The sequence below is a fragment of the Galendromus occidentalis genome, unplaced genomic scaffold (genome assembly GCF_000255335.2).
Source record: "Galendromus occidentalis unplaced genomic scaffold, Mocc_1.1 scf7180000076723, whole genome shotgun sequence".
Lineage (NCBI taxonomy): Eukaryota > Metazoa > Arthropoda > Arachnida > Mesostigmata > Phytoseiidae > Galendromus > Galendromus occidentalis.
The window spans coordinates 169,547-178,957 of record NW_003804712.1 but is presented as its reverse complement, the minus strand read 5'-3'; the positions used below and the strand labels follow the sequence as shown (position 1 = coordinate 178,957).

At 51.7% G+C, this 9,411-nt stretch overlaps 1 protein-coding gene across 1 annotated transcript; it reads left to right on the top strand.

Moving 5' to 3' along the window:
* The first annotated feature begins 1,601 nt into the window (after positions 1-1,601).
* On the top strand, positions 1,602-4,795 carry Nadsyn (NAD synthetase). The gene is made up of 9 exons (XM_003740051.2): positions 1,602-1,779; positions 1,868-1,928; positions 2,016-2,109; positions 2,196-2,326; positions 2,442-2,618; positions 2,696-3,175; positions 3,277-3,617; positions 3,722-4,051; positions 4,168-4,795. The coding sequence occupies exons 1-9, from the start codon at positions 1,683-1,685 to the stop codon at positions 4,620-4,622; spliced, it is 2,166 nt and encodes a 721-aa protein (XP_003740099.1). The 5' UTR covers positions 1,602-1,682; the 3' UTR covers positions 4,623-4,795.
* The last annotated feature ends 4,616 nt before the right edge of the window (positions 4,796-9,411 follow it).

The following is a 9,411-nucleotide window of genomic DNA, read 5'->3' as shown; positions in this document are numbered from 1 at the left end:
AGAGACCTTGCTGAAGTCGGGGATTATCGGGAAACCAGCCGTGCGGGCGCTTCGCGCCAATCTTTATGTTTTTGTATCTACAGGCATTCATAGGAATCTCCATGTGAGAGACTTTGGCGCATGACTTTGGAGTAATATACTTCTGCAATCTGTGTTGCCGTTGGATTAGCTCGAGTTTGTCGCTGTTGAGAAACATTAGCTTATCCTGCGGCTTGTGTTTCTTTTCACACTGACTCTGTCAAAAACTGTTAAGGAAGTTGTCGGACTCGAGCCAGAGCCCAAGTACGTGGGAATCAGTAATCTATCAACTCTCGAAAGTGAACATATGTGCATGAAATATAAATATGTATAACATTACACGCATTATTACACAAGGAGGAATTACGGTCAACGAAGGAACCGTCGATTCTGATCGATGCTCGTTGTCGCACATGGGCACATTGAATATCGTTGCCCGCTTCCCCGAAAGCACTGACTCATGTCATGATTGTCACGCTAGAGCCCCCTCCAGCTCAGAAACTGAGACTTCCCCTCCCTGTTGGGGAGCTCTTTCATAAGTTGTACGTTGTACCCTAGTCACGTAATTCTCACGTTCCCATGGCGTATCCGTCACGTTTGCGGAGCCTGATGCTTCAAGAATGCAATTTATTTTCAATCCAAGCGAACCTCGATCGCACATAGATATTTCTCGATCTGTCGGGCCCCGGAGAGAAGCTTGTGTCTTAGAGGTCGGGAGCTGCTTCGCTGGAATCAGTCTTCGACGCAAAGCCAACAGACTGTGAGATCATTGACCCACGTCGCGCCACGGCCACAGGCACTTTCTCCAGAGTCGTTCAAAAAGTGAGCTTTGGCGAAGAATGTATCATGTTCGCATCCCAGGGGAGCTCCCGCACCGAGAGGTGTAATCGCGCCAATTCGGAAGATCTTGGAATTTTCATCCCAGCTCCAGCCCCCCCGGATCGGGCATTTCCAAGAGCGACAGCTCTGCTCACACAATCAGCCTGTCAGCGAAATGCGGAATATCAGCGCTTAAGACTGTTCCCGATCCGCGTAGTCCGACCAAACGAGCGGGGTCCAGGTCTCCAAGTGACTTATATAATCCAGCTATGCCCCATGCGCCCAGACTCCAATGGGAAACCAACTTGGATCGCGTGTGCGCGCGAGCACCCGAGTCGGAATCGGTGCACGAGCGTTTTTCCGCGGATCCCCTTCACCTTCTCTTTAGGCTAGCGAACGGGGAGCCTCAGCTCATACTCTGGATCTTCGATCGAGTCCCTTCCCTGACTTTCAAATTGCGCGCTAGCCTCAACCGTCTGCTCTCTCTCTCTCTGAAGAGTCCGTCAGCCGTCACATTGAATACTATCATTTTGTGTCCCGGACCGTTTCTGTACACCGATCTCGATGCTATGAATCGCGTACATGAGTCAAAAGAGTGGTTTTCCTCGCTCCGGAGCGCATGATTCATCTTAGAGCCGATCTGAATCATCAGCCTCGCGGAAACGGCTGTCAGGAGCTCGGGAACACCGGCGAAGGCGCCGCAACTTCGTCAGCTCCGTCGTTGTTGACGTTCCAAAGGTTCCCCCGTCGTCTTATCATATAACGGTTTCGGAAACCGCGTGAGTGTTCCGACACCAGTCTGAGACGCTCTTTCCTAATTCGACTTATCGGACCCTTCTCGACGCATGAAAGAAGCGATGGCATCAGTCTTCTGTGTTTCCGGTTGCACATTGAACCAATGGGCGCTCGACTTCACGGGGAATTACCGCCGGATCCTTGAGAGTGAGTAACGGTATCTGGGACAGACTTCGAGACAGCGGCATTCCACAGCGAGAGGAAACAACCTTGTCATTCTCATTGTACTCAACAGGTATCAAACGCGCCAAAGCAGCTGGATCGAAATTCAGAAGTGGTCCTGAGCTAGAGATTCCGTAAGTACAGTGTGGAGAAATTTTCTGAAGCATCACATGAAACTTCGGAGACGGATACATTGAGTGGTTCGATTGTTCTTTCCGCAGAGGCTACGGCTGTGCGGATCACTTCTTCGAGAACGACACCGAGTTGCATTCATGGGAAGTGCTCGCCAAGCTTCTCGACGACCCGACGACATTTGTAAGGAGCCGTGGGAATGTCCTTCCGACTTCAGGCCATATATAGAATTTTTGAAGAAGTTTCCTGTATGGACATATTTCTTTCAGGATATAATCTGTGATGTTGGTATGGCCGTGCAGCATCAGGGAGTTCTCTATAACGTGCGCGTAATTTTTCTCAACAAGAAAATTCTGCTCATCAGACCAAAAATGATTCTTTGCGACGACGGGAATTACCGGTGAGCCGATCCTGCTTCTCCCTGGGGATTCTGTTAGATAGTCCTTCAACCTCATTCATGCGAAGCTGTGTTTTTATGCTGATAATCTCTGACCGAGGAGTTCTCTCGATTGCAGGGAGTCACGCTGGTTCACTCCTTGGTGTCGCCCCAAAGTCGTCGAGGACTTCTCTTTGCCTCCGATGGTCGCGCGTATCACAGAACAGTCGCGAGTGCCATTCGGCGATGCTTTGTTGGAAACCAGAGACTCAGTCATCGGCTTCGAAATCTGCGAAGAACTGTGGAACCCGGACAGGTGATTTTCGCGTTATAATGAGCCTCTCTCCTCCCGATCCATCCGAACGTCTCTTGAAAAATTCTCTTTGTCCGTAGTACAAATGTGGACGCTTGCCTAGCCGGAGCCGAAATCATTTTCAACTCATCGGGCTCCTACCACGAGTTGCGGAAGAGGGACCTCATAAGGGATTTGGTCACATCAGCGTCTTTGAAATCTGCCTGTGTCTACGTCTTCTCGAACTTGCGGGGCTGTGATGGGGAGCGGGTCTACTACCAGGGTCTCTCGAATATATCGATGAATGGCAAGTTTCTTGCCGTCGGCCGCCAATTCGGCCTCGACGAGGTCGAGATTGTCACTGCCAAGTTTTTCGTGGAGGATATCCGCGCGAAGAGGGCAACGTTCCGATCACGGGGTATCGCCTCCGCCAGTACCTGCACGTATCCGAGAGTGAAAGCCGACACCTACTTGGTGTCGGCCATCGGAGGTCTAGCGAACTCCGCTATCGAATGGCCCGAGATGGATGCCGAAGAAGAGATCGCGAAGGGTCCCGCGTGCTGGCTCTGGGATTACCTCAGGTAAAGATGGCTCAGTCAGAAGCTTTCGGAGAATTCTTCGGAACTAACTCGGAATTTCCGAAAATGAATCATGCCAACTCTACTTTTCTGTGGGATTGCAGACGTTCCGGTCAGGGGGGTTTCTTCTTGCCTCTGAGCGGCGGTGTGGATTCGGCGTCTGTCGCGACGATAGCGTATTCCATGTGCTCAATGATAGACGAGGCAATTCGTGCGGGGAGTCAGGAGGTTCTCGCTGATCTCAGGATGGTGATCGGGGATCAGAAATACGTTCCACCCGAAGAGAATGGAGCGAAACATATATGCCAGAAGCTTTTATTCACTTGTTATATGGGCACGGAGAACTCGTCAGGGACGACCAAAGCGGCAGCCAGCAGCTTGGCGGCTCAGATCGGATCGAACCATCAAAACATAATCATCGATACGGCTGTGAAAGCCATCATCGGTGAGAACGGCATTGTGTTTCTCATTGGAATTGAATTAGGAAAGTATTCGAGTCTTTTCTGATCGAAGCCCGATTAACATGTGGACTTCCCGCTCTGTTTCCAGCGATATTCGTAGCTGTGATTGGTGGTCGCATTCCCAAGTTTCAAGCTCACGGCGGAACCCCTCGCGAGGATTTGGCCCTGCAGAATGTTCAGGCCAGGATCAGGATGCTGCTGAGTTATTTGTTCGCGCAATTGATGCTGTGGGTCAAGGACAGACCCGGAGGGCTCCTGGTGCTCGCTACGGGAAACGTCGACGAAGCTCTGAGGGGTTACCTCACGAAATACGATTGTTCGAGCGGCGACATAAACCCAATCGGATCTATTTCAAAAACGGATCTCAAAAGTTTTCTGAAGTATTCAGTCGACAAATTCAACCTGACGGCGCTTTCCTGTGAGTTGACTCATTTTCCTCTACGTGGGGCGACCTCCTCTCAAATAAAAAACATTCGTTGTGCAGATGCGATCAGCTGACGCAATGCCCTTCATAATCCGACGAATCCTTCACAGGTATCCTCGATGCTCCTCCCACCGCCGAGCTGACTCCGCTCAAAGACGGTCAGGTGGTGCAGACCGATGAGGCCGACATGGGAATGACTTACGCAGAGCTGTCGACTTTCGGGAGACTCCGTAAGCAGCTCTGCTGTGGACCTCTGGCAATGTACCTGCGAATGACGGCCGAGGATCCGTCGGCCCGACCAGCCGACGTGGCCAAGAAAGTCAAGCACTTCTTCAAAATGTACTCAATCAACCGGCACAAGACGACCATTTTGACACCGGCATACCACGCCGAGAGCTATAGCCCAGATGACAATCGTTTTGATCACCGTCCGTTCCTCTACAATCCCCAATGGAAATGGCAATTCAAGAGCATCGATCGATACGTCTCACAGATGACACTGCCGACGAACCCAAGGGCCCTGCTCTCTTCTGGGAGTTTGAGCAGGAAGCCGGAGCTCGTGTAGCGGGAACAGGACGATTTGAGATCGGAACTCCGGGACTCATCCTCCAACGATTTTCCTTGCGCGACGGAATGTTCACTGAATGTCTGCTCATTGGAATCATCGGGTCGACGTGTTCGTAGAGAGTCCGGAAACTCATGCATATTGTAGATTTCCTAACGTTCACGGCCAGCCTGATGAGTGGGAGCGTTTTGTTGATTATTATTAAAGGAAGGACTTTTCAACTTCTGCCTTCTCAGGACGAAAGTACATATCTCTTGGAGTTTAAACAGGAATAGGTGCCAATTACCTGATGTAATGATTATATTCGAGGGGGCGGTCGACTTCCACGCGGACACGCGAGGCATCAGATCAGAATTTCAGTTTTAAGGAGTCCTCTTCCTCGATTTCCCGAACATTTGTGACTGACGTAATTCCTAGCTGCCTCTGCCAAGAGACAGGCGACAACGATTGGGCGGGCGATCAGGAGGAACGTCGTCGGGAATTCGTCAGCCGCTCCAAGAGCACCGCGCTTCTCTGGTTCGATTATAGCGAGGTATTTCAAGAATTTCTCGCCCGCGTTCCGCTTCCCGCTGCGGTATTTGTACTTTTTCTCTGAAGTCGCGTTCGTCGTGCTCACTGTCCTCCTCGGGTCGGGGAGAAGCTCCCGCTTCTTGTATGTTGTCAGAATGGGAATCCCGAGCGATCAGAACCAGCAAATCAGCGGCCTTTCTCCGTCGGAACCTAGGAGATTCGGCCCTCATCATGATATGTTTGTACTGGCACCGGCAGCCATCGATAGAATGTTGTTGAAACAGAAAAAGGCGACTCTATGCTTGCGTCGGGTAAATCTGTCGTAGGCCAATGTGTCATACCGGATCCAGTCTTTCATGGTCTCTGGTCAGAAGGGCATGATGAGATTCCCTTAACCAATGTGTCGGTTGGCAATTGATAAACTCGATCCAGAGGTTGTTCTTGTTGACCTCTACTATCCTGATGGACCCCATGACCGAGGCGACGATCTGCTCTTCAACCTCGGAAGTTTCGTAAGTCGCGTCGACCGAACTGAAGACGGGTTGGGACCCCGGGACAGTGATGAGTGCTTTCGGAAAATCCCGATTCATGTGAATATGAATGAGGATCTTCGCGAAGCAGCAGGCGACGACGCTCGCGCCTTTCTTCCCGAATTTCGAGCTTCTGGGCATGTTCTTCCAGCTGTGGACTCGATGCAGTTCTTACGAGCGTCTTGGTCTCGAACGCGTCGAACAATCGTATGGAATGAACTCACCATCGTGAACCAGGTTAGATACAGGCGCTCCTCTCGTGTCTGTACAATAATACAAGCGGAGTAGAAGAATCCTAGTCGGCGATTGAATCCTGTCTCTCGTCCCCGAGAAGAGCATTGCTGGCCTCCTCAACGTGAGCCGTGAGTGCATGGTCCGTTCTCAGAAGGAAACATCGCTCCTAACTCGGCGATATAGGACAAGGAATGGATATCTGGTATCCAGCAAAGATGCTTGTAGAGGTTGAGGTAGAGCCGGAAATAGATGGTCGGGGGTATTTCTGGGATTTCGCGACGGGAGGCACTCGTGCCTCGAGTGGAGACTCTTTCCTGATCCAGTAATTATGGTTTGAGGTTTTGCTTATTGAAAGTTATAAATAATTAGACTTCCTCAGAGTATGTAGAGCATGGCAGTCGAGCTCGACAAATCTGGTATGTTCTCTCCTTCCTCAATTCCTTCATGTATCTGGTACTGAATCCGAACCTCCTCCTGAGCATCGAGGAGGGGAGCTGGTCGAGAGATGTTCAGCCGGATGCGGAGCTGCCGCGTCGCCTCCGCATGGAGCTGCTAGAATGAAAAACGGAACCCCGACCTTTGACGAAGGCGGCTTCGTTCCGCACTCTTTGATGTGCGGAGCTTAATTAGAATGACCGCTTCATGACGAAGCTAATGCATTCGCTCTGATGACCGATAGATTAAGCGGGGAGCTGCCAGGAGCCTGAGCGTGGTTCAAGAAATTCGGAGGATTGCATATACCGTTCGAAGGGTCTCTCTTTTGTGATAGAGGCGATCAGTCCGATCCGCCAGGCTCGTGGGGAATAGGTATCCCCTGTGATATTTACATTAAGTCGAGTGGGAGCGGGGATGCCGCCCTCCAGCCCCCCCCCCCTCTCCCCGATAGAGACCAAGACTGCAATCGTCGGAGCAAAAGGTCCTTCATTATTCAGTATCTCAAACACAAACCATCATACCGTATTGTGTCGCACACACATTGCATGTCATAGCTCTTCACATCACATGCCGCTCGATCGTACCGCACCGTACCACATCACTCCCTAGGTCAGATGAATATCCCAAACTCTCTAGGGCGCCCCAGTACAGTTGAGGTTTGACGTGGTTATTCGCATGGCTTCTGAGGACGGATCCAAAAAACTTTCGTACCGAGGATGCTCGAGGCCGAGTACCCGCATGTTTCGCCGGCAGCAGGGATCGAACCCACGCGGCGTCGTTGCGGCATTTCACGAAGTGAAACTCACGTTCGCACGAGAAGAGGAAAACGCGCGAACCCAACGACGACGGGTCGGAAATCAAAATACCCAAACAAGTATCCAGTCGAAAGTGTGCGTATTCTGTGGGTTCATTTTTTAACAATCAATGAGCTAGGGGACTTGAGATCAGGAAAATCAAATGCACTCGCACACCGCGAAATCTCTTCGCAAGGATCGAGATGCTCAATAGTCGAACTCGGTCAAGGAAAAGGGCCGAGAAACGGCTCACGGACGGACAGCAGAGGCGTTTTTATTCGATCTCATATCTCGTATCGAGCTCCCGCAGCTTGGACTCATGGCAGGGCCCTCCCTCTGGCCGCAGAAGAACGAGTAAAACATCTGCCAGGCTCCTCCTGAGTTCTTGGAGTTCCCGAATCCTGTCCGCAGGTGTTTAGATTTTGTTTCTTCGATTCGCGCTGAAGTCCGGAGAGCTTCGATCCACGGCTTCGGGGGATGCTTTCTCCTGGAGTGAGCTCCACGTCTCCCCTCGAAGGAGCTCACCTTGTCGTCGAGCGAAGAATATCGTCCTCCGTGCGACTTCTGTCGTACCGAAATCGGATTGCAAGCGTGAGAATGTTCCTGTGATTGGATCCGAGCCGGAGCGACGCGTATATCGCAAAATTTTCCGTGCAGGCCGCGGAGGGGCAACGGGCTTGTCTGTTTTCCGGGACGCTTGCAGGTTGAACAGTGACGATTCTTCCGATTGTCTCCCATCACTGCGCACGGCGAGTTCCTCTCAGTCTGCTTGAGATCAAGATGCGTCGGGCGAGCCGGCGTTGAGGACAGAGTTGGCAACTCCGTACCACTTCTGTAGTCCACATGGATACGCGATTCGGCACAGCAACAAACTCTTCTTGGCGAAGCCCACGTCTATCGCGGTTCCGTACTTGATCGCAATCTTCTCGTTGAGGGAGTTCTTGAGGAAAACCGAAGCATTGAGGGCGAACTCCTGCCCCATCGGATTTTTGCCGGCAGCGAAGATACAGAGCAAACTCTCCAAGCAGTGATCGCTATCGAATTTTTGAATGAGGAGCAGGGCCTCGAACGCTAGGCCCTCGAGCTCCTTTGCGTCGGTGGTTCGGTTCAGGCCCTCGAGCAGACGTCCGATTTCTAACATTTCATGTTTGATGGGTATGAGCCCGCGGAGCACGTCGTACTCCGCCAACGATTCCTTGATTCTCTCCTCGGCGAGACCTCTGCTGACCATGTTGTATTGCGTCGGATCCCGATCGACTCCGGGGGACCTCAGACTTCTCAAGTCGAAGCCCACCACTTCGGCGAATGCGGAGCCTAGAGTGAGCTTCAGCAAGCCTACCGTGAGCAACGCGAGGAAATTTCCTATAGATGGCAGTTTTATGACAGTGACGAAGAATCCGTCCGCGTATCGCACGATGAACACCAGGAAGATGAAACACAAGAGCGGAGTTCTCATTTCGAAGAAGTCCAAGCCGGCGCCTATCGAACACGAGGCAGCGGTTTCCTCGGACAAAGTTGAACAACAGCATTTTCTGAACCGTGCGCTCTTTTCTGAGCCGAATCGTTCCGGCAGTCGCGAGATCTTCGTCAGCTGGTCCCAATCTCGATTTCATTGAGAACCGGAGAGGCTGAGAGCAGGGGGGCGCCTCGGTTTTCTTTCTCGCCTTCGGCTTCATCTTTGGATCTTCTGGAGTTCTGGAGGCGAGGACCATGGTCGATGGGTGGTGTAGAGATGGTTGAGGTCCTCGAGGGATTCTCCTGAAAGAGGATGGAAGAGATTGATTTACGACCTCAGCTCCGCCAGATAACCTCAACGAGGGACGGTCCTCGGGTATTGAACATCCTAGCCCAAGACCGCTGGAGTCGAAGGAGTAGTCGCCTCCCTTCTCTCGGTGTTTCAACGAGAACATGTCCGAAACTCACTTGCTCATGCCATTGCTCACGTCGATATCTTCCGTCCATCGAGAATTTTTTTCTGGCCTCGCCTCCATTTTCGGGAATTTCAGTGCAGCATTCTAAAGACGAGAGCAGACTACCGCGATGAGTTGGAGAAGCCTCCGAGCAGGTGGCTGAATCCGAGCAGCATCCCGAGCTCAATGCTGCGCGGGATATTTGTTGAAACTCAGCTCGATCAGAGCGTCCAGAACGGCGATACAGAACTGCATGCGTCCGGGTGATGAATGCTACAAGGACGAAAGGGGCACCAGTAGCTGGATGTGTGCACATGAGGAAGTGCATCGACGTGCACTTGTGGAATGCCTCTCGTCGGGACATTTTTGGATGGGA